This window comes from Arabidopsis lyrata, assembly GCF_000004255.2.
Source record: "Arabidopsis lyrata subsp. lyrata unplaced genomic scaffold ARALYscaffold_7, whole genome shotgun sequence".
Classification (NCBI taxonomy): Eukaryota; Viridiplantae; Streptophyta; class Magnoliopsida; order Brassicales; family Brassicaceae; genus Arabidopsis; species Arabidopsis lyrata.
In genome coordinates, this window is record NW_003302549.1 from 10,436,950 (window position 1) to 10,461,073 (window position 24,124).

Below are 24,124 nucleotides of genomic sequence, written 5' to 3' on the forward strand. Positions count from 1 at the left end.
TGGGGATTTGTCTCCCCTCATCATGTATATATATGTATCGAAATCTCATTCATTAATTAATAGAACAACACAGTTTACAACACGTTATCAGCACGACTTGCTCTTAACGAAAACCCTAAAACCCTAACCCTAAAAATCGCGGCACTGTTCATCGCCGACACTGTTCATCTCGGTACTGTTCATCGCCGTACTGTTCATCGCCGTACTGTTCATCGCCGCACTGTTCATCGCGGGTACTGTTCATTGCAGCACTGTTCATCGTGGTACTGTTCATCGTGGTACTGTTTGCGGTTCGTTGCAGCAGCGTGAGTTACCGAGGTCTTTAGCTCCCGGTTCTAGTCCATACAACCCCATAAGGTGAAAGGTAACATCAAAACCCTAAAGCTAAAGAACCAACAATTGAACTTGAAAGTTAAGCAAAGAGAAACCCTAAAACGAATGATGATTGATTAAGTGATTGCTTTGCTTGTATGATTTGATTGCTTGTTTGATCCGATTGCTTGTTTGCTCGATTGTTTGACTCGTTTAGGTTGCTAGAAAAAGTTGATTATCGCTTAAGCTAAACTCGCCTAAGTTGCTAGAGAAGTTTTAATTGTCTAAACCTAAAATCGCAAAATGAAAATACATAAGCTAATAACCGAAACTTTAAAGGTCTAAAAACCTAAAACCTAAAACGAATCTAATCCAAAAAATTCCATAAGTTTAAATCGGCTTGATTGAGATTGTTTAGGTTGTTAGATTGTTTGCTCCTTTGATTGATTACATGCTTAACACCCTAAAACTAAAATTGCATGAACCCTAGAAAACTTAGAAAAGATAATCCTAAAAGAAATCTCAAAACCCTAAAACCTAAAATCCTAAATAAAATAGGAAACCCTAAAATCTAGGAAACCTTAAAATCCTAAATAAAATAGGAAACCCTAGATAATAGGAAATCTTAACAACCCTAAATCCTAAATAGGGAATCTTAAAATCCTCAATAAAATAGGAAACTTTAAAATTCTAATAGAAAGCATGAAAACCTAAATAAAATCCTAAATCCTATTGTACTCTAAATCCTAATTAAATTAGGAAATTCATAAATCCTATTCAAGATAGGAAAACTTTAAGAAATAGAAAATTTCCAAATCCTAATTAAAATAGGAAATCTTAAAATCTAAAATCATAAGTGAAATAGGAAAATTAATCCTAAAGTAAAGAGGAAAGTAAATCCTAAAAAGGAAAAGGAAAAGTTAATCCTAATAAAAAGAGGAAATCTAATCCTAAGCAAAAGAGGAAAGTCAAATCCCTAAGTAAATCGATTCATGGTTCGGTCTCAAATACCGCATGACACTAACGATTACATGATTTTGACTCAAAACTTTTCCTTGTAGATGTTGAATTACAACTTGTACTTTACTGCCCTAAATTTCTTAGGAGATAATTATTTTAAAATGGGCAATGGATACTAAGATTATCCTAAAGTCAAAAGGACTTGGTGAATGTATCTAATAAGGCAAGAATGCCAAGAGAGAAAGATAGATACAAGACAATATTAGCCACCATCTTATTGAGAGTCTCATAATCCAGGACTATAAGTCCGTGGATGAGTCTATTGCTAGATGAAAAAAAAATAAAAATAATGACTTACAGATAAAAACAGTGAGTTATGACCTCATAGATTAACCCCATTACCTAATGCCAATAAGGCCGCAGAGGATAAGAAAGAATCCAAAGAATCTAACCACGTCTAAAGTGATAGACCACACGGCCGTGACCGTGGTGGATGGAAAGGACGTGATTGTGGCCACTATAACTCATCCGGCCGTGGGAACCACTATAACCGTGGATGTAGACCCAATTCCGGCCGTGGTCGAGGGCGAGGACGATGTGGTATTTCCAAACCACAACACTCGACCAAATGAGTATGCCATAGATGTGGTATTGAAAGGACGTGGTTGTGGCCACTATAACTCATCCGGCCATGGGAACCACTATAACCGTGGATGTAGACCCAATTCCGGCCGTGGTCGAGGGCGAGGACGATGTGGTATTTCCAAACCACAACACTCGACCAAATGAGTATACCATAGATATGGAATGGGAAACCATTGGGCTAAGATATGTAGGACTTCCAAACATCGTTGTGACCTCTATCAAGAGAGTGTAAAAGGGAAGAATCCTAAAGCCCATTTGGTATATAAAGATGGTGAACATGATCAAGATGATCTAATAGAGTATGAAACTTCTGATTGCATAAAAGAATCAAGTTGATAAATCTTACTTCGACATCAAAACCTCTATGTTTTTCTTTGCATTTTATGTGTTCATTGATTGTTATTTGCTTGAATTTATTTTATATTATTTTATGTTTAGAACATGATTCTTGTCCATATAAGAAATGGCCGAGGACAAGAACATAATTGTGGTGGATAGTGGAGCCACACAAAAGATAAGAGATATTTTTCTAAATCTCATAATGAAAAATGCCAATATTAGCACCATAGCGGGTATAGCTAGTCTTATTGAGGGCCATGGTCATGCCCATATACTTTTATCAAAGGGCACGCATCTTGAAATAAGCGATGCCCTATATTCACCCAGCTCGAAGAGGAGCTTGTCAAGTTTCAAAAATATAAGATTGAATGGTTTCCATATTGAAACAAAGGGTGAAGGGAACAAAGAATTCCTAAATATAATTGAGATCACCCAAGGACATAAGAAAGTCCTAAGAGACTATACCCGCATTATCCACTGGTCTCTACTATGCTAAAATCGATATGATCGAAGCTAATATGGCAATGAACAAAGAGTTCATCGAGAAATTCACTTTATGGCATGACCGGCTTGGCCATCCGGGTCATAGTATGATGCGTAAACTAATAACTAATTCAAAGGGGCACACCCTAAGAGAGAAAAGAGTTATCCCTAAGAATCTCACGTGTGAAGCATGTTCACAAGGGAAACTCATTATAAGGCCATCACCGGCTAAGGTAAATAAAGAGACCTTAAAATTTCTGGAAAGGATACAAGGAGATATATGTATGGTCCTCATTGATGCATCGACAAGATGGTCGCATGTTTGTCTCCTATCTACTAGAAACCAAGTGTTTGCTAGGTTATTGGCCCAGATAATAAGACTGCGAGCCCACTTTCCAGATTTTCCGCTTAAGACTATACGTCTAGACAATGCCGGTGAATTCACGTCCCAAGCGTTTAATGACTACTGTATGTCCATGGGGGTAAGTGTGGAACATCCCGTAGCACATGTACATACACAGAATGGATTAGCGGAATCCTTCATTAAACGAATTCAATTGATAGCTCGACCATTACTCATGAGGTCGAAGCTCCCAGTAGCCGCTTGGGGACACGCTGTTTTACATGCATCAGAACTTATACGCATAAGGCCATCTAGTGAACATAGATATTCACCATCCCAATTACTTATGGGTCATGAGCCAGACATATCCCATCTAAAGACTTTCGGGTGTGCCATATATGTACCGATTGCTCCACCACATAGAAACAAAGATGGGACCTCAAAGGAGGATGGGAATATATGTTGGATTTGATTCTCCCACCATTATTAAGTATCTAGAGCCAACTACGGGTGATCTATTTAAGGCTAGATACGCGGATTGTCATTTGAATGAATCCGAATTTCCTACTATAGGTGGAGAGACGAACAAGCTGGGTAAAGCAATAAAAGAAATATAATGAAATCAAACATCCTTAAATTGGCAAGATCCTCGGACTCTGGCATGAGAATCAGAGGTCCATAAGATTATACATTTGAAAAGCTAGCTAATCAATTGCCAGATTCCTTTGCTGACCCAAAGAAAGTTACAAAAACGTACATACCAGCTTGTAATGCACCAGTACGTATTGATATCCAAAAGCGAATCAATGAAATTGCTACCGAGTCTAACACACGAAAGAAACGTGGTAGACCAATAGGTTCCAAAGATAAAAATCCTCGAAAATCAAAGAAAGGTGCAATAGGAATCCGAGGTTACTAAGGAAACCATCCCAGACATGGAGATAAGGCCGGCCGGCTCTAAGGTACAGGTACCATATAATGTAGCTTGGGACGCCAAGCTGCAAAGTATTAAAGGTCCTGACCATAATAAATCTCAAATCGATTATATCATGTCTGGAACATAATGGAACATATAAGAAATGTCGACATAAGATGATTTTGCATGCAAGGTAGCACTTGAATTTATGAATATAAATGAGGATCAGGAGCCCACGTCTATACTAGAGTGCACTCAAAGACTTGATTGATTAAATGGTACAAGACCATAAAACGTGGAGCTAAGAATCATTAAGAAAAGGAATGAGTTTGGTCCGACCTTAAGGACACCATTCGATGTAAAAACCAGTAGGACACAAATGGGTCTTTGTGAAGAAGAGAAATGAGAATAATGAAATCGTGAGATATAAGGCACGGCTTGTTGCACAAGGATTCTCACAAAGACCGGGGATAGATTATGAAGAAACATACTCCCCTGTGGTGGATGCTAAGACATTTAAATTTTGCTAAGTCTGGCTATATAAAGAAAAAGACTTGATTTGCGGCTAATGGATGTAATGCCTGCATATTTATATAAGTCCACTGGATGATATATATGAGATTACCAGAGGGTATTGAGCTCAAAGATAAAGATAAGAAAGGGTCTCGAGACCAATACTGCATAAGGCTGAACAAATCGCTTTATGGACTGAAACAAAGTGGACGCATGTGGTACAATAGATTAAGCGAGTACCTAGTCAGAGAAGGTTATAAGAATGATCCCATCAGTCCATGTATCTTCATAAAGAAATTTGCAAACGAAGGGTTTGTGATAATAGCAGTATATGTGGATGATTTGAACATCCTTGGAACCTCTGGGGAAATCGCCCAAACAGTCAAATATCTAAAGAAAGAATTCGAGATGAAAGACCTAGGCAAGACAAAATTCTGTTTGGGATTGCAACTTGAGTACGTGAATAATGGAATCCTTGTGCATCAAAAGGCATATACTGAAAAAGTACTCAAGAGATTCAATATGGACCAGGCCCACCCATTGAGCAGCCCAATGGTGGTGAGAAGCCTCGGATTGGATAGTGATCCATTCGGTCCAAAGAAGGATGAGGAAGAAGTTCTCGATCCTGAAGTGCCATACCTTAGTGCCATAGGAGCGTTAATGTACTTGGCTAGCCACACTAGACCAGACATATGTTTTGCCGTGAACCTCCTTTGCCTAAATTTAGTTCATGATCAACCCAAAGGCACTAGAAAGGTTTGAAGGAAGGTTTGGTTAAATTTTAAATTCTATTCTTCCTATGTTTGTTTATTTGGGTTTTATTCTATACTGATCTAACCAAAGAAGGTCTAGTTTGCTTTGGTTTAGTTTGTTTTGCTGATGCAGGTAAAATCAGATTATGGCATGGTCAATAGATAGGAACTACGTGTGGCTTGATCCCTTCCAAGGGTACGTAGGCAGCCTTCTTCAAGGCGCAGCTACTACAACATCAAAGACCATCATATGAGGAGACAACACAGCCTGTATCGCTCAGCTCAAGGACGGCTACATCAAGGGAGATCGGACGAAGCACATTCTAACAAAGTTCTTCTTCACGCATGACTTGCAAAGGGATGGAGAAGTTCGAGTGGTACAAGTTCGATCCAGCGACAACTCAGCCGATCTCTTTACCAAGGCATTACCAACATCGACATTGAGGAAGCTCACGCATCAAATTGGAATGCGGAGACTTAAGGACTTGCAGGGATGACCAAAACAGGGGGAGTAATACGTGCTGTACTCTTTTTCCTTAACCATGGTTTTGTCCCAATGGGTTTTCCTGGTAAGGTTTTAATGAGGCAGCATCCCCAAGCGTATTACTGAGATCCTTTGGCATCTACACGGTTATGTCATCCAAGGGGGAGTGTTATAAACCACATGTTGGATGGACTCCATAACCGTGGACCTTATGCATATTCTAGAAGGCCCATGTCCATGTCCTAGAAGGCCCATGCCCATGTTCTTGAAGATTCTCCTTATGACGGCCTATATTGTACTTAGTGGGCTTTTGGGCTTTAGGGTTTACTAGCCCAATGGGGATTTGTCTCCCCTCATCATGTATATATATGTATCGAAATCTCATTCATTAATTAATAGAACAACACAGTTTACAACAATTTTCAACTCTACACGGTTCATTTTCTTCTATTTAGCAAACAAAATGTATCTTAGACGGTATAGCATTATGTATTTCAAGTTATGAAAAAAAAAACGTAACATCAATTTTATACTATTGTTATCTCGACGTGAAATCTTATCTAATTAATTTTGCTTCCATGGTCGAAAAAGCTGGTTGTAAAATATTTAGCATATTTTAGAATGATTACTAAACATGTGATTGAAATTTGAATCAAACTTAATAGTAATAAAAATGATATGCCGTGATCCATGGCACCTTCAAATTTAAATCAAACTTAATAATATATTACAAGTATGCATTACGAAGTTAACAACCTTCCCTTCTCATGGGAACATAATATGTCAAAATATACTATGATTTTATTACAATGTATTTCCAAAGTACCGGGAAAATTATATATATTATATATTAAATAGCTATATTGTTTATTGATGATTTGAACTAATTTTGAAATATATATAACTAAAAATCTCATATTATTCGACCAAAGGTTTCCAAATAAAAAATTAAAATTACATGTCAAATTGTCAATCCAAATCATGATTTTGAAATACAGTTGTACAAAAGTTTTGAATTAAAGAGATTTAGCATATCTTGAATGATTCAGTTACTAATATGAATATATCCATGTGATTGAAATTTGACTCAAACTTAATAGTAATAAAAATGATTTCCCGTGATCCGTGGCACCTTCAAATTTAAAGCAAACTTATTAAAATATTACTACAAGTATGCATTTTGAAGTTAAAAAAAAAAAAAAATTACTTTCTGTCTTCTATTAGTTACATGTATTTGGGAAAAAAGAAACAACACTTGTTGTCGTGGAAGAAGGTGTGTAAGCCTAAGGCAGAAGGCGGATTGGGGTTGAGGCCGACACGTGACATGAATAGAGCTTTGCTCGCAAAAGTGGGATGGCGTTTATTGAATGATAAAAAGAGTCTTTGGGCAAGAGTGTTGAGGAGTAAGTATAAGGTGGGAGATGTTCATGACTATTCTTGGATGGTACCCAAAGGTACTTGGTCTTCAACATGGCGGAGTGTGGGAGTGGGGATGAGAGAGGTTGTGTTGCCAGGGATAGGCTGGGTACCTGGTGATGGGAAATCTATTCAATTCTGGAGGGATAGATGGTTAATTGATGAACTGTTGTTGATGAGGGTGACAACGTCGGTACCGCACGATGAGATTGATAGACACGTAGAGAGCTATTGGTCGGAGGATATGGGCTGGGATACGACTTGGCTGAGTCAATATCTTCCGGTTAATATAATACAAAGGCTGCTGGCGGTTGTGGTGAAAGGTGTGCCGGGTATGCGTGATAAATTGTCTTGGCAGGGTAATCCGAATGGGGAGTTCTCGGTACGGTCGGCCTACTCCTTGCTGACATTTGATGACGAATCCCGACCATGTATGGCGAGTTTTTATCAGCGGATTTGGCGTGTAGTGGCTCTAGAGCGGGTGCGTGTGTTTAGTCACCAAGTTATAATGACGAATGCAGAACGGGTTAGACGACATCTGAGTGAGAGTGGAATCTGTCAGGTGTGTAATGGTGGCGAGGAATCAATTATACATGTGCTGCGGGACTGTCCGGCGATGGTAGGAATTTGGAGGAGACTGGTGCCTCGAAGACGACAACTGGTATTTTTTGCTAAGTCCCTGTTGGAGTGGTTGTTTGAGAACTTAGGGGCTGGATGTGACACTAGTAGTGAGGAGTGGCCAACGTTGTTTAGTATGGCGGTATGGTGGGGATGGAAGTGGAGATGTAGTGATGTTTTTGGGGAGAGAAGAACTTGTCGGGACAGAGTGAGGTTTGTGAAAGATATGGCAGATGAGGTCCGGCGAGCTCATGTTGTGGTTAGGTGTGGAGCACAAATGAATGAGCGTATTGAGATGCTGGTGTGTTGGAGGAAGCCGAGTGCAGGGTGGGTAAAACTCACTACCGATGGGGCTTCTCGAGGTAACCCAGGGCTGGCCACTGCTGGAGGGGTAATTCGGGATGAGGAAGGTTTATGGCTAGGAAGATTCGCACTTAATATAGGTATTTGTACTGCACCATTGGCAGAGCTTTGGGGTGCGTACTACGGGTTGGTGATTGCCTGGGAGAAAGGGTTTCGACGAGTGGAGTTAGAGTTGGATTCGGAGTTGGTGGTTGGATTTCTGCAAGCAGGGATAAGTGAGGTTCATCCGCTTGCCTTCCTGGTACGCCTGTGCCAAGGCTTTTTATCAAAGGACTGGTTAGTCCGGGTTACTCATGTGTATAAGGAAGCTAATCGTCTAGCCGATAGATTAGCAAACTATGCGTTTTCGTTACAGTTAGGATTTCATTCTTGTGATTATTGCCCTGATATGTTTTTTTTGACTATGTTAGAGGATGCTAATGGGACAGGTTTCCCACGCAATGTTCGTTTGTAATTCTTTTAAGTTAATTAATAAATTGTAGGGGACTTTTGTCCCCCTCGTCTACCAAAAAAAAAAAAACTAATTTTGACATAAAACCAAATCTTATATCATTCAATGATTAACAAAAATAAAATAAATTTGAAATTACAGTATCTGCATTTTAAGAAATAAATCCCTTAAGATTTATAGCTAAGATAAATTTAGATATATCTTATTTTTTTGGAATTACTATTAAAACCAGGTGAAATTGATAATGTATTTTAACATCAGTACATAAATCGATAAACCATTTTACATCAAGATGAAATCTACATAAAATTTAGTTTTCTTTTATTTATGGTTCATAAACCAGATATATTGAAAGTAAGAATATCAAATCACGGCACGGCGCATTTTAGCGAGAAATTGCGGAAATACATCATAACAAAAATGTTATGTCTTTGTAGTTTTGGTGGAAATTTTTGAAATTGTTTGTGCAGAAAATTACAGAACTACATAATTTTTATTTAAAAAACTTGCAAACTAAGATTTGGCGGGATCATATATCCAATTATTTTGGGGAAAATTTGTCTAATTGCTTTTTAGGTGTGAATTACAGAGTTGTGTTTTTGGTAAAGAAAACAAGCAGATCAAAAATTTGACCCCCAAAAAAAAGAAAATAGCATAATCACATTTTCGGCTAGAAACTATGGATTTACGTTGTTAACATAAAATTTCTTTTTTTTTTTTGGTAAAAGGATTAACATAAAATTTCAGTATGATCATGATTGCATGCTGATGAAATGATGTTGATGATTTTTTTTATCATGATGGTATGATAATATATAGATGATGATGATTAATATGATGGTGTGTGATTATATCATGATGGGTATGATAGCATCGATGATAATTGGTGATATATAATAAAATTATGATGATGTAAAAAAAAATTGATGAACTGAATCCGAGTGTCGTGGTGGAGGAACCATTGAGTAGCCTCCATAATTCATCAGTCCATTACGATTCGACTCATTTATTTCATCAACTTATTAAAATAAAATAAAATAATATTCGATTCATTAGAATTCATTGGTCGAATAAAGTCAATGATCTATTAATTTTGATCGACTTTGACACTCCTACATTTACATCTATGTTTTTTTTTCTTTCTGAATGATTCTTTATATATATACCTTCCCTTTTTTATATATGTTCTCACATTCAATACAAATTTTCAATTCTCCTTTTTTTTTATGACATACATCATAAACATTTGGATCAAATAAGTAACTGAAAGTCTTTAAGATTCTTATCACCATTCACCAGCTAGCATACGTGTTTTACAAGTGGAATTAACATTGCTAATTTACTGAAAATTCAAATTGTAAATTGTAAAGAAACCCCACATTTTAACATCCATTAAAGAGGATTCGAACTTACTTAAACTAGCGATGACATTTTGAGTATTGTCGCAAATAAACTATCCTGATCATAATATATAATTTTTTTTTTCATAATATATAATTAGTTACATGTTAGGATGGATTCAAACCTGAGGTTGATATTATCGGATCCAAACAATAGACTAAAGTTTACGTACGTTGGCATGATCAGGATATAAATATCTTAAAATCTTATAGTAATTTTTATAATGTTGTGTATACACACATGCACAACTATGAGCTAAATAAAATATGTCCGTATCACCCGGTTGGTAGTTGAAAACTTAAAGACCCTTCATCAATTCCATCAAGTGACATTTTTCAATTTATTCTGTAGTTTGCATGACATTATTTTTTTGGTTTATATGATACGAACAAATTTGGGTGTAAGGGTGGACTGAAAATCCGAAATCCAAAATTCGATATGATATGTTCGAAAAAATTAGGTTATCTAGAGTTTTCGATCCAAAAATTTATCGACTCCATAATGCTGCATTTATATCTGTTTGTCGTGGATCTGATTATTGCAAAGAGAACTGTCTTGTGGAATCATTATTCCATGAACTTGATCATCATAATCACATATGTTGCAGATAGTTAAATTCAATCGATTTATATCATGCATATGATTCGCCAAATATCTCGAATGATGACGTAATATATGACAAATAAATTATACGATTACAAAAGAACATTTTGAAAATATAAACTAAAAGTTTAAAAACAATACGTAGCTCTCCCTACATGTATATATAACATCCAAAAAATTGATAGGTTCTCTGCACAATACGCGAGATCAAAACAGACAATTCGCATGTAGCATTCTAAAACTTTTGATAAATTTTGCATATGTCGATCTACAAAAAATTGTAATCCCTGAAAATTGAATTTTAGACCTGGTATAGAAACTTTAAACTTTGGAAGACTACCCCTAATAGTTTCCGCAAACATATGATCTTCTTTATAGTTATTATCAATATAACTAAGAGAAGGATTTTATTATTATCAAAGTAAGGAGTTTTGTGAAAAGAAAAAAAAAAACAAATCATACTTCTTCATTTTTTAATTAATAAAAATGGTAATTCTAAAATCGTCAAAGAAGTCCAGTCTCTCTCTCTCTCTCTCTCTCTCTCTCTCCCCGGTTTGCCAATAAATAGGAGATATTCGCCACCAAACTTCTCATTCTCACAAGTCATAACAGTCGTTTAAAGTTTAATCCTTTTCCTCTTCTTTGTTTCCAAAAAAGAGAAAAGTCAGTTATGGCGGATATCTCGGGAAACGGCTATGGCAACGCCAGAGAAGTAGTAATGGTGAATCTCAAGGAAGAAGTCGAACATCAACAAGAAATGGAAGCTATTCATAACCCTAAACCCTTGAAGAAACAAGACTCCCTCCTCTCAGTCTCTGTCCCTTTCTTACAAAAGGTTTTAAAAAGACTCTGTTTTGTACTTCTTTGTTCCAACTTTCGATTAATTCGTTACTTCAATTAATACTCTCGGTTTTTTTATTAACGCTCTGTTTTCAGTTGATCGCGGAGTCTCTTGGAACCTACTTTTTGGTATTCACCGGTTGTGCATCGGTGGTTGTAAACATGCAAAACGACAATGTCGTGACTCTTCCAGGGATCGCCATCGTTTGGGGACTCACCATCATGGTCCTCATTTACTCTCTTGGTCACATCTCCGGTGCTCATATCAATCCGGCCGTTACAATCGCCTTCGCTTCTTGCGGCCGCTTTCCTCTCAAACAGGTCCTACACATAAACAATTACATATAGCATATAATGATCGATCAAGTTTTGTATTTTATGTGTGTTTTTGAGTTTCATGAAACAAACTAAACTACATTAATAGTGTTTTGTGTTTGATAGGTTTAGTTTAGCTATCGTTTGGTTGTATTGCACCAGACTTTAGGTTATTAAAATACGTAGGGTTATTAATGCGACGTTTACTATAGTCTATAGATGAGTGAAGATACATATTACCTAATAAGAATATGTAAATCTACTTTTTATCAGAATTGTTAAAATAAATTAAATTTTTGTTATTGGTAGTTTCCAAATTAAACTTTTTGAAAGTGTTATGTAATTATTGTATGCATATAGTTTTTCCACGTCCATTATTTTGTTATATAAACGTCACAATCTTCCAAGATTGGGTCCCTAATTAATGTGAACTGGTGGATAAATTTATTTTATATTTTTCTTTGATTTTTTGTAGGTTCCGGCTTATGTCATATCACAAGTGATCGGATCAACGCTCGCGGCTGCGACTTTACGGTTGTTGTTCGGGCTTGATCACGACGTTTGTAGCGGGAAACATGATGTGTTTATCGGATCATCGCCGGTGGGATCGGATCTGCAGGCGTTTGTGATGGAGTTTATCGTCACTTTCTATCTAATGTTCATCATTTCTGGCGTTGCTACCGATAATAGAGCGGTTAGTATTTCATATCTTCTTATGTTGCATGAAAATTGAACTCTGCTTTATAGTTTCCTCTTTGATTCTCAATTTTGACTACTAGGGAAACAAATATTCTAAATTTCTAACCAAAAATATTACTACTTTTTTCGTGACCAAAGTCTTTTTATGGGGTTTAATCGTTATTCCTATATTTATGAGAAACTTAACATTGTGATAAAATGCCGCAATATTCAGATCGGAGAACTTGCTGGATTAGCAATTGGATCAACGGTGTTACTTAACGTGCTAATTGCCGCGTAAGTTATCACTACCATTTCTATTACTGTGCATATACTTTTCTTTTTAGACTAAAAATTCAAGAAATGATATATTGTTATGTTTATCATTATTATCAGACCGGTATCGAGTGCGTCGATGAATCCAGGAAGAAGTTTAGGACCTGCAATGGTGTACGGTTGCTACAAAGGAATTTGGATCTACATAGTTGCTCCAACTCTTGGTGCCATTGCGGGTGCATGGGTTTATAACACGGTTAGATATACCGATAAACCATTGCGAGAAATCACTAAAAGTGGTTCGTTTTTAAAGAGCGTGCGAATCGGTAGCTCTTGATAAAAGAAAAGAAAAGAAAACATGGGGCATATTAAAGAAGTGATGGAGTATTTTCAAATGAATGTAACAACTTTCACCACACCTACGTATATGGCTTGTATTAATTGCTACGTTTATCTCTTTCATTTTAATGCCAAGATTTTCTATCTTGCTATTAATGTGTAACTGTATCGTATATTTTTAAATAATAAAATTCAATTCTGGAAAGATCAAAGTTTTGAGCTTAACGCAAAATTGTTGAAAGCAGAATGTGGAACTTGTCAAAGGAAGCACAAAATCCGGCGTCACAATCATTTGCCTAGTGGGGCAATAATACTTTTGTCCATAGAACTTAAAAGCCGGGCACATGTTAGCTTTTGACCTGAAAGATCCAAATTAGCATTATCCACCACATCACCAATCTCTAACGAATGGCACACATCCCAAATAATTCACGTCATATTTTTCTCATGCAATCACTCCTTTCTTATAAGACCCAAATACACACACAAAACATGACCGGCCTGTTTCCGAGTTCTTATATTAGACAACCTTTGAAGCCTTTCCTGAGAATGGTCTCATCTAAGTTTCTTCCAATAAACACAAGTTTGTTTATCCGCTTCTCTTCGGGTCCCCATGATTTTCCTGGACATCCGTCTAACATCGAATGGACTCCCTGCAATGGATTCCCAAGTCTCCATTGTCAATTCACATATTTTTAATAAACTGTGTTAAAGATTAATGGTGTAAGTAACGGTTGAAGAAGTATTTTCGAGACCTGAAAAATGTAGCGTTGATCAGAGCTATCGATCGAGAGAACACCTTTCATTCTGTATAAATCATCGCCTTTTTCTTCGATTAATCTTTCTAACCAATCGTCAACCTACAAGTCCATGGTCGTTGGAATCAATAATCAGCTAAAGTAAAGATGGAGAAAAGTAGCTTTTTACCTCATCAAGATCAAGTTTTCCTTCTGAAACTATGCTAACACTTGTGACAGCAGAGTCATGAACATGATCATGTTGATGTTCTTTGTGCTTTCCTGTATTAGTATTAGTTTATCACCCATCTATAATGACAAATGCGAAAACAGAAGATGCTCGTGGAATGATTTAACTTCGAAATTAGATAGGTTACGAAACCCGTTTCTATTTAAAGATTGATTACCATGACTGCATTGATGGTGATGATGATCATGATCCTCTGCACAACTCAAGCCATCTCCATTGACTTCTGAATCAATTCTGAAAAGGTATGTGTGTTTCAGGACACCAAAAGAGAGAAAAAGAATATCAACATAGACAAAAGACATAGCAGAAGTTACCTCTCAAGATCGTAACCTCCAACCCCTAAGACAAAATCCATATCAACATCTCCGAATTTGGTGTGTTTGATGGGTGCCATACAGTTAATTTGCTAATGATTTTAAAACCAATTAAAGAAGAAGTGTCAATTTTAAATACATCTTCATCCACTAGGGAAAAGTAAGCTCATGAGCTAAGAAGTCTCTTACCTTGATTCTTTTAGTTAAGTGCTCCAACTCGGACGGCTCGGATACCAAATCAATCTGCCAGAAAATATGAGAAAGTAGTTAACGACCTACAAGTTGATTCCTCATAATCGTGGATGTCATATTGTTGGAGGAACACTTCCTCATAAATTAACAGCTCAAATGGATTATGATAGAGAAGAAATACATCACAAACTGGAAGCTTAAAAGGTAGACGGCAACAAACCTTATTCAAAACTATACGATCTGCATAAGCAATTTGTTCAACAGCCTCGTTGACAACAAATCTCGGTTTCACTTCATTTAAATGCCGCATCGCGTGTTTAGAGTCAACAAGTGTAACAACGCCATCTAACTTGATATATCTCGGTAGCAATTCATCACTATTGAACGTTTCAATAACGGGACCAGGTTTCGCAAGCCCTGGTAAGCGTCACAAAAGAATACACAATCTCACTAACAAACAACAAAATTAACAATGCCAACTTCAGATAGATACCTGTAGTTTCGATGACAATGTGGTCAAATTTGTCTCTTTTATTCTTAACCAAGTCAAGAAGCATTTTGACTAAATCTCCACGAACAGTACAGCACAAACAACCATTGTTCACCATGATTATATCATCAGAGGAAGAAGAGTGGCTCGCAACCAGAGATCCATCGATATCAACTTCCCCAAACTGTTGTTATTATATCCACCAAATCTGAATGTTAATCATTTCATCAACAACATAAAGCTAAAACACAGTAGTGGAGAAAGAAATTGAATTTCACACCTCATTTTCTATGACTGCTATACGTTTCCCATGATTTGAAGTCAAAATATGATTTAACAGAGTTGTCTGCAGATATATACATACGAACAAAAAAAAAAAATCAGGAGGAGAACAAATTTCGCGATTTTACACAGTCGATAAACTAGAATTCGATCCAATACCTTTCCAGAACCGAGGAATCCGGTGATAACTGTAGCGGGAATGCGAGTATCTTGGTTAAGAGAAGCTGCGACATCTTGCTCAATCCCTGAGCTCGGTACAGAGGAAAACGTTTTGAGGAAAGGCTTGGAGGAATTCGATTCTCGGGAAGTGAAGCTATCGAGGAAACTAGAGAGACGATTAGAGAGCAAAAACCGAGAGGAAGATACTGTTCCAGGTCGCGAAATGAGGAATCTGGTAGCCATTGAACGACGATGCTAAATCCCTAAAAATAGGGAGAGAGGGATTTTAAATTTTATTCATTTATAGAGAGGGGGACAAGACCCGTCGGACCCAAACCCCAAAAATCGGTTTGTTATACCAGGTGCAATGCAATGTTAAACCAATGCGAACAAATCAAAATAATCTATCCAGAAACCGATATAATGTACTGACACTAGTGTACTTTTATCTATAAAAAATCGAATGCCAACCAAAACTACACTAAAAAAAACTATCTTAGATTAGATTAGTATTTGGGAATTATTTACTAACAGAAAAAATCTTAATAAAAAAACGATATCTTTGATTGTGCATGGACTAAGCTGTCCAGTCACATAAAGGAAGATCTAATGAACAAAATTTGATCATTTTGAGGTCATGTCGGCGTTTAAATTGAGAGGAACTAATCATAACACACTTGTCCAATATCCTTTAATGAGGAATGGTTTCTTGAAGCTGAGGGTAAGTTGAATGAGAAAAGTTTTGGGGAAGTTTTATCAGATGCTCGCCGCTGGCTAGACCACGAAATGCCATACCAAGAGAATACCCTAAAGCACGAGAAACCGAGACTGCCACTGCATTTCCAATCTGACAATACCTGTATATATTGAAATTAAGTGAATGAGATTTGCATTTCCTTACTAATCTGAAACTATTTTCTCTGGTTTTTAGGTTTTTGTCCAAAATAACACAAAGCAAGTACCTTTCTTTAATGGTTCCACAAAACTGGAAGTAATCAGGGAAACCTTGAAGCCGTGCAGATTCTCTTATGGTTAGCATTCGATCTTGCTCCGGATGCAATAACGCCTGCAAATACCAAACCTCTTAGAGAATGTTTAGGAATATAAAAGATGGATTCATGTTAAAACCTGGAATGGCTTTGAGAGGGTACCTGACTGTGGCAGGTTGGGACTGTTAGAACAGTTGGAACTGTTTCGTCCCACCAAAGACGGGCAAACGGTCTGCGAATTTTATAAATCATCCAGCGAGACTTAAGAACATGAAAGTTTCAACAAATAGTTTCAGGTGGAGTAGTGTAAGAGTATACCTTTTAGATTTCCCTTGCTGAAAATTAAAGACGTATCCTGGTACCTAAAGAGGGCCACAAGTGAGCTGATCAGTACACATATATTCTTCATTTTTGAAATTATGAGAACTGTTGAATCAGGAGACTTAACAAGTAGAATGACATTAGCTTCAGAATTTCAGCACTAATAATGTGTATTTTCATCAATAACTCATGTAATTTTGTATGGCTAAGTTCATATAAAAGGATTCTTTACCAAAGGCTTTCCTGATGGCAGAATAACCGGTTCCATTGATGGGTCACGACAGACTGTATTGTTTCTGACGATTAACCCTGGAAGATCCCTGAAATTAGCTCCCTGCAAACACTTCTCTCTACATGAGAATCTTTCGGCTAGAGGATCAGGATTGTTTATTAGTAAAAAGAAATGTGTACCTTCCTCTTTGGGATTTGGCAAACTCGGGCATAATCATCTTCATTTATATGGAACGGCCTGTGATCATGCAGTAGCATTTTCCTTTTGTTAGAGTTATCAGTTGCAGAGCCTGTCAAATCTGACAAAGCAAAACACTAACGCGTGAGTAACATATGTAATATGCAAGTGAGTGGTCATGGCTTATCAGACAAATGTTGTGAAAGAGACCGTAACTACAGAAATCCAGATCCAACTTACCGCGTTTGGTTGATCTAATGTATCTCTGAAAATCTGTCTCGGGGGGACTTTCATAAGGCAATTTCTCCCGATCTTCGTCGTTTGATACCTAGAGATGTCAAAAGAAAAGAATTTCTAAATTTATATTTATTTAACCCTGAATTGCATATGGATCTAGTGGGAATGAAACATACATGAGGAAGATCTGATATCGCATCTTTTAGAACAAGAGCTTTCTCAAGTTTCCTGGGTTGGCCTTCAACATAAGCAACTACATTCCGCTGAAACATGAAAGCCAAGATGGGTTACGTTGGAAGAACGACAGGCTTAAGGAAAGGAGTATAAGGTAAGTACCAATTTACAATTTTATTACCTCGAACTCAAGTGGAAGCCCATATCTGACAATAACATCATGGGTTGGAAGCGGAAACGGAGGTAGGTTCTGAAATAAAATACCAAATAATGTAAGTATGAAACAGTCAGCTCGAGGAAGTTAATAGGCCTATAACTTCACCTTGTTTGGAACAGCTCCCCACATGAAAACTCTGGATCGAAATTGGGAAAGACCATAGCAACCAGCTGTCATGATACCTAACCTTGCTTGGTATCTCATGTTCACAAGACGGCTCAAAGCGTATCGCCCAAGAGAACCTTTGTCCAAACGCAGAATATCAACAACATTTTCCATCAACACATATGAGGGTTTCAGATACTCCACTATGTCCATGAAAACTATAATTTGCTGATTCCTTTCATCATTCAACGGAGAATCAACATTCCTATAGCGGTTATAGCCACTAATTCCTTGGCATGGAGGTCCCCCACATATCACACCAACACAACCCTTGTTACAATCATTTACAAGATTTCTGATTTTCAGTGCAAATAGAAGTTGATGGCAAATAGATGTTGATGGTACAATCATACGACTTTCAAAGATCAAGAATTCAATTCAGAAGCAAGTTCTTACAGGAAGTGGCAAGATCTTGGACTTAAATCCACTAGTTACAAACTCCCGAATGGCATCTTGACAGTTACTAAAATTTAAAACAAAATTAATTAGATCCAGATAACAACAGAACCCCTTTTTAACATTGGTTTGAAGCATATACCTCAATTCCTCTGCTAGTTCCCATGTATCTTCGTCGCTTCTGTATCCTTTCCAGTGCACCTAATGAAAAAGTTATGGGTATAATTCATCTTCAGAAAACTATAATGTCATAAAGCTAGCAAAGAATTGCAGAATATCTGTCTTGGAAGTTCTAAAAGTTGAAAAGAACACTCTTAAAACCCTAAGAAGTAAGGTTCGATCAACAACATAAGTTCAACAGGGCATACCTTAAACTTCAGGCCATTTTTTCCTGTCTTGTCAGGATCACCAAAGCATATATCAACCAGCTTTTCCACTTCGTACTCCTCAGAATCTGAATCATCGTCTCTAGAAGAGCTACTTTCACTGGTTTCTTTTATAGAATTTACGGATCTTAATGTATCAGTTCTCTGATCATTATTAAACACATAGCGCTTGCATAATTTATCCCACTCCTTCAAAAGTTGAAGGAAGTCTCCAGCAGCATCATTCCTAACCTGTAAACAACGACAGCATCATTAGATTTGGTATAATTCTCCAAAAATGATCTAGCAGTTGTCGCCGAAAGTATTATGACCTGTGTATTTGGATGGTTCAATTTCAAGCTCTCACAGGCAGCCATATTCTGGTCAACAGCCCATTTCTGAAAGAGAAAAAGAAAAAGGAATCCAGATATTAAATGAAACTGAGTGCAAAAAGAGCTTTACATCCCAATTTAAAGAGATAAAGATTAATTACTTAAAGCAAGTACCGTCACAACATCAACACCAGATATTTTGGCTCCAAGACTTAACCCAGTTGACATTCCACCACAACCACTGTAAAGATCAAGCACAGGAAGCTCTCCGCTAAAAATTTTCTTTTTCAAAATAGACTCAGTGGATTCTGTAGGTACCACATCAGCGCAACACTCAAGCTTGTTTTCGGACGATTTAGCTGATACCAAAAAAAGAAGAAAAAGGAATGTTCAAGCTTCTGTACCTAGGATCTTATATAAAGACTGTGTAGAACTGCTCATAAACTGTGGCATCTGTTTTGCTTAAAGAAATAAAGAGAAAACAGCTATATCCGTTTTCAATCGATAACTCATAAGCAGATATGTACATATTACATGAGCACTTACGATTTTTCAAGGTTTGAAATGTTGAATACTCCACGCAATACTCCATATCAAAATAGTAGTCAGATTTTATAGAATTGGGCTTTAATCCGGCCTGCAAAGTCATGAAACTAAAAAATTCAAATGCAGATTGTAACAAATTGCTCAAATCTGCTTAAGATTGTAAACAAAAAAAAAAAAGAGACAGAGGGAGAGAGAAAGAGAATGAGCTTGACTCAGCATACCATAGGTGAAACTTGTAAAACAGTAACTTTAGAAATAAGACAATCTACTGGATTGTCATTCATTACGGTAGAATAGAAGAGACGCTTTTTGTCATGATTAGTAGCCTGCTGTTTCATCACCTACAAACATTAGACAAATGAGTAACTAGTTGTTGCAGCGCAAATAATTAAACAAACGAAAGAGAAGAACTTGTATACACACTGTATCCGTTGCTCTGTAAAACCACTGAACTCGGAAGTAGCTTTCTTCATCTGTTGTCTTGAAAAACTCTAGTATCTTGCCAACATGGGTCTCTTCTTCTTCACCCTGTACCATATTGGATATGAACATGTAATTAGCTATATATATTTTCTTTTCACAAACGCATTACATTCTAGAAAATCCAAGGCTATTGAATGAAAAAGTTGTTTGATCCAGTGAAAAAGTGAAAAGGAGCCCAAGGATACTGAGCTAAAAAATACCATATTCATGATAAGCATGGTTTACCTTTATGCAGGCAAAGTCTCCAAGGCTAAAGGTGTGACCGTCGACTTTTGCTTGCAAATAATGGCATTCCACATTTGCAACAATCTTGTCTTCGTCATCCCTTCAAAAACATCACTCAGGATAATGAACATATAGTAGAACCAACTATATATGAAGGAAGAGAATATTGTAGGAAAAACAGTGAGTTGATAAAACATCCAATACTTACTCTGATTGTTGGCCTCTACTCTTAGATTTGCGTTCCTGAAAATTAATGAAATTCATAATCAGAAATGAAGCGGATATTTTGAGAGAGAAAAGAAAGATATGAGGTCCTTTTATGTTGGATTACAAACATATACTAGACTATGCAATCTCTATTGCTCAAATTAACTTGGTAACTTCCGGAAACAGTTTTTAAGCTAAAGCAGTCAAGTGCAAAGCAATTAATCAACTACCTTGAGATCATATCTCCAGCGCCATCTTTCTTGAGCCTCCTCGCAAGAAATTGGCTCTCCAATGAAAAAACAGATACTACGTTTGTTCTGCTCTTGGACAGCAGTCCGGGTTACCCTTTTACCCTTTCTCTTGGTTGATTTCGTTGGACTATTCAGATCTAATGAAACGATTCCCTCATTCCCCCCAGAGGAGAGGGTAGTTCCACTTTCGATTTGTGTCAAATTATCTCCATTTGAACTTTTCATATACACATATTCAATAGAAGACGGTTCATCGGTGTCAGAGAGATAGATCACAGTAGAATTTACATGCATCTCCCTAGTTGTTCCCTTATCAGCAGCACCACAAGCACTAGTCTCACCCTGAAGTAATGACTCCATTGCTTCTTGCTCCACTAACGCGGTCGTCATAGTTAATCCATTACTAGTAACATTTTTGCTAATTTTCAAAGAGCTAGTTTGAATATCATCCGCATTTAGGTCAGAAGATCTGGGTTTTCCTAACGTTCTGTCCCTACAACCATTTAGAGTTTTCTTGAAGCAACCCGAAGAAAAAACTAATAGCTCTTGCTTGGATGAAACTAGGCCATCACCTTCACATTTCTTTATAGCCGCACAACAGTTATCATTCTCACTAATTTGCACCAGCTTCTCAGTTCCTCTCACCTGTTCCGCACCACATAATGCTGGGCTACAATCTTTTATTGAGTTCAAAGTTTCTGTGTGGCCAATTTCAACAATTCCAGATAGCCTTGGAGATCTTCTGAATGGGCTCCCAGATGCCAGAGACTTCCCTTGTTTTTTAGAATTGCCTAGATTTTCTTCTCCCTCATTCTCTGTTCCCTTCATGAATCTTGGAGATCTCCTCATTCGTTTATTGCTGCCTAGACTCTGTTTAGAACTATTGATGCGTGAAGATAATAATGTATCACTGTCAACATTCCTCTTGGCTGAATCTTGCAATCTTGATCTACCTTCAGCAACGCTGTTCTTATATTGGCACTCGGAAATGATTTCCATCTCCAGGCTCTTGGCAATTACAGCTATTTCTCTGCATCAATTTTACAGAAAACAATGTTTGAGAACTAAATCCCCATTTCAAGGATGATTTCCCAAGCAAAGTTGATTTAGGTTTTAACGTTGTTTATCTGAAGATATCCAATTCAACTTATTTATAGATAACAAGGATTTTACTCATTCAAACTGGTTTTTTCTCTCTTGAAATCTTTGTCTAACAGATAACAAATGCTCTGAAACTTTTACTTACTTGAATGTCAATCCCTCAGAATCTGAGCTTTCCTTCTGCATCAACCCATAAAAAGAATGACGATTTTAGTTCTTCTTTCGTACCAGTCAATGAAAGGAGGACGAAGATTATACTCTCTACTCTCTAAGTAAGCTGCATTTCATTGCGTGGCTACTAACAAGAACAAACAAAAATAAGCGACTAACCTTATCGAGAGCACTATTACTCTTTCTCTTCCTCGACCCAAACTTTCCGGTGACCGGAACCGAGCATACACTGTCGAAATTTGCATCCACAGGCCTAAATCTCAGCGACCTCCGAAGCTGACAACCGTTCGTCAACATAAGCAGCGGCTGCGTCTTACCACGAGAGGACTTCCTCTGCGAAACTCCACCTTCTCCTCCATTATCTACAGGCGAATTACATTTAAGCCTCGCAGATCTCCTCAATCTCATCTCTCCGTCGTCGGGGAGCTTCGTGAGTTCTCTACTAGACGAAGGAGCAGCGTCTTCGGGATTGGGTAACCAGAGGACGAGAGAGAGGCATTCCGGTTCAGATCTAGAAGAAGAATGAAGATCTAATGGAGCTTGAGCTTCTTCTGACTCACATTTCGCCGGCGATAACATCGGAGAATATAAAGAATCGAAAACGGATCCAAAATTAGCCAATGGAAATAAAACTGATTAGGGAAGAAATCAAGAGAGAGTGACTTTTTTGACTGCTTTTTGGCTAACAGAATGCCAGGTGTCACTCTATTTTTAGAAATTAAATGTATTTCTAAAAGTTGTTTGAAAAATTCGAAAATAGTAGTAGTATATAAAAAAAAAAAAAAAAATCATTGCCGGCTACACGAATTATACGCCAACACATCACCACACATGCATACTATTTTAATGTCTCGTTAACTACACGAACTATTGGTATTACATACGGACATCTCCGAACTATCATCGGTTATGTGTGCAACACCGTAACCATCATTTTCAGATAATATAAATGCCTTGTTAACTACACGAAGTATTTCTTTTTTTTGTCAACTACACGAAGTATTTTCCATCAAATTTTTTTTTTAAAAGTAATTAAAAAATAAAAAATAACTAGAAATTAAATATTACACTATTATAAATTATATATATATATATATTATAACTTTTAATGCATTATACTTTTAAGTTAAATTAATTTAACTAATTTAATATTTATTATATTAAATTGTTAAAAATTTAAAATAGTCACTTAGTTAAATTATACATCACTATAAGTTAAATAAAACTATATAATATATCAATGTAAATTATATATACCATAACCATCATTTCCAGATAATATAATTGTATTGTTAACTACACGAAATATTTCCATCATTTTTTTAAAACTAAATTACAAAATGAAAATAACTAAAAGTAAATAATTACCTATTGTTAATTATATATATGCATTATAACTTTTAAAGTTTAAATTCTACATATGCAGTATCCCTTATAATTTTAAGTTAAATTAATTAACTAATTTTTAATGCACACATATGTTTTATATGAAATTAATTTAACTAAATTTTTAAAAGTGTCACTTAATTAAATTATACATGTTCATTATAGGTTTAAGTTAATTAACAAATTTTTAATGAACACATATATTTTTTATGGAACTAGTTTAGTCTTTATTACATTAAAATTTTAAAGTTAGAATAGTTATAATGTACATGTATAATTTGCATTGATATATTATATAGTTTTATTTAACTTATTAGTTTTAAACAAAAATTGATGAAAATACTTCGTGTAGTTGACAAAAAAAAGAAATACTTCGTGTAGTTAACAAGACATTTATATTATTTGGAAATGATGGTTATGGTGTTGCACACATAACCGATGATAGTTCGGGGATGTCCGTATGTAATACCAATAGTTCGTGTAGTTAGCGAAACATTAAAATAGTCTGCATGTGTGGTGATGTGTTGGCGTATAGTTCGTGTAGCTGGCAATGATTTTTCCAAAAAAAAACTAAAAATATTTATTTCATGGGAAATTGAATGAGCGAAAAAAAAAACATAATCGATATGATCTTTATAATCAAATGTTGCATTGATTTTGGAGATGTGTTGCTAAAGC

The 24,124-nt window shown here is 36.5% G+C and overlaps 3 protein-coding genes across 3 annotated transcripts; 1 reads left to right on the plus strand and 2 right to left on the minus strand.

The window, feature by feature from the left end:
- The first annotated feature begins 11,175 nt into the window (after positions 1-11,175).
- LOC9306075 (aquaporin NIP1-1) lies at positions 11,176-13,259 on the plus strand. The gene is made up of 5 exons (XM_021018876.1): positions 11,176-11,434; positions 11,536-11,760; positions 12,230-12,448; positions 12,668-12,729; positions 12,829-13,259. Exons 1-5 carry the CDS (start codon positions 11,270-11,272, stop codon positions 13,043-13,045), a joined length of 888 nt encoding a protein of 295 aa, XP_020874535.1. The 5' UTR covers positions 11,176-11,269; the 3' UTR covers positions 13,046-13,259.
- Positions 13,260-13,347: 88 nt separating this feature from the next.
- On the minus strand, positions 13,348-15,795 carry LOC9304035 (uncharacterized GTP-binding protein YjiA). The gene is made up of 10 exons (XM_002869958.2): positions 15,472-15,795; positions 15,311-15,376; positions 15,034-15,214; positions 14,761-14,957; positions 14,538-14,591; positions 14,349-14,440; positions 14,192-14,268; positions 13,975-14,066; positions 13,803-13,907; positions 13,348-13,700 (listed from the first exon to the last, which is right to left on the minus strand). Exons 1-10 carry the CDS (start codon positions 15,712-15,714, stop codon positions 13,563-13,565), a joined length of 1,245 nt encoding a protein of 414 aa, XP_002870004.1. The 5' UTR covers positions 15,715-15,795; the 3' UTR covers positions 13,348-13,562.
- A 153-nt stretch (positions 15,796-15,948) lies between these two features.
- LOC9306076 (DNA (cytosine-5)-methyltransferase CMT2) lies at positions 15,949-22,713 on the minus strand. The gene is made up of 23 exons (XM_002869959.2): positions 22,220-22,713; positions 22,035-22,069; positions 20,768-21,818; positions 20,539-20,573; positions 20,331-20,430; positions 20,046-20,150; positions 19,844-19,963; positions 19,623-19,713; positions 19,251-19,435; positions 19,077-19,142; positions 18,748-18,996; positions 18,522-18,580; positions 18,380-18,446; positions 17,924-18,253; positions 17,783-17,851; positions 17,604-17,690; positions 17,431-17,518; positions 17,193-17,311; positions 17,014-17,115; positions 16,779-16,822; positions 16,623-16,692; positions 16,434-16,537; positions 15,949-16,328 (listed from the first exon to the last, which is right to left on the minus strand). The coding sequence occupies exons 1-23, from the start codon at positions 22,637-22,639 to the stop codon at positions 16,163-16,165; spliced, it is 3,762 nt and encodes a 1,253-aa protein (XP_002870005.1). The 5' UTR covers positions 22,640-22,713; the 3' UTR covers positions 15,949-16,162.
- Positions 22,714-24,124: the final 1,411 nt, after the last annotated feature.

What these genes read in the sequence shown, in the direction of transcription:
- LOC9304035 (XM_002869958.2), bottom strand. Translation starts at nt 15,714, where the DNA reads ATGGCTACCAGATTCCTCATTTCGCGACCTGGAACAGTATCTTCCTCT. An exon ending in GATTCCTCGGTTCTGGAAAG is followed by an intron (nt 15,377 to 15,471) that starts GTATTGGATCGA and finishes ATATATCTGCAG; the next exon opens with ACAACTCTGTTAAATCATAT. An exon ending in GGAGGTTACGATCTTGAGAG is followed by an intron (nt 14,269 to 14,348) that starts GTAACTTCTGCT and finishes ATACCTTTTCAG; the next exon opens with AATTGATTCAGAAGTCAATG.
- LOC9306075 (XM_021018876.1), top strand. Translation starts at nt 11,270, where the DNA reads ATGGCGGATATCTCGGGAAACGGCTATGGCAACGCCAGAGAAGTAGTA. An exon ending in GCCGCTTTCCTCTCAAACAG is followed by an intron (nt 11,761 to 12,229) that starts GTCCTACACATA and finishes GATTTTTTGTAG; the next exon opens with GTTCCGGCTTATGTCATATC. An exon ending in CTTAACGTGCTAATTGCCGC is followed by an intron (nt 12,730 to 12,828) that starts GTAAGTTATCAC and finishes CATTATTATCAG; the next exon opens with ACCGGTATCGAGTGCGTCGA.
- LOC9306076 (XM_002869959.2), bottom strand. Translation starts at nt 22,639, where the DNA reads ATGTTATCGCCGGCGAAATGTGAGTCAGAAGAAGCTCAAGCTCCATTA. An exon ending in GCTGGAGATATGATCTCAAG is followed by an intron (nt 20,574 to 20,767) that starts GTAGTTGATTAA and finishes ATTAATTTTCAG; the next exon opens with GAACGCAAATCTAAGAGTAG. An exon ending in TGAACCATCCAAATACACAG is followed by an intron (nt 18,997 to 19,076) that starts GTCATAATACTT and finishes CGTTGTTTACAG; the next exon opens with GTTAGGAATGATGCTGCTGG.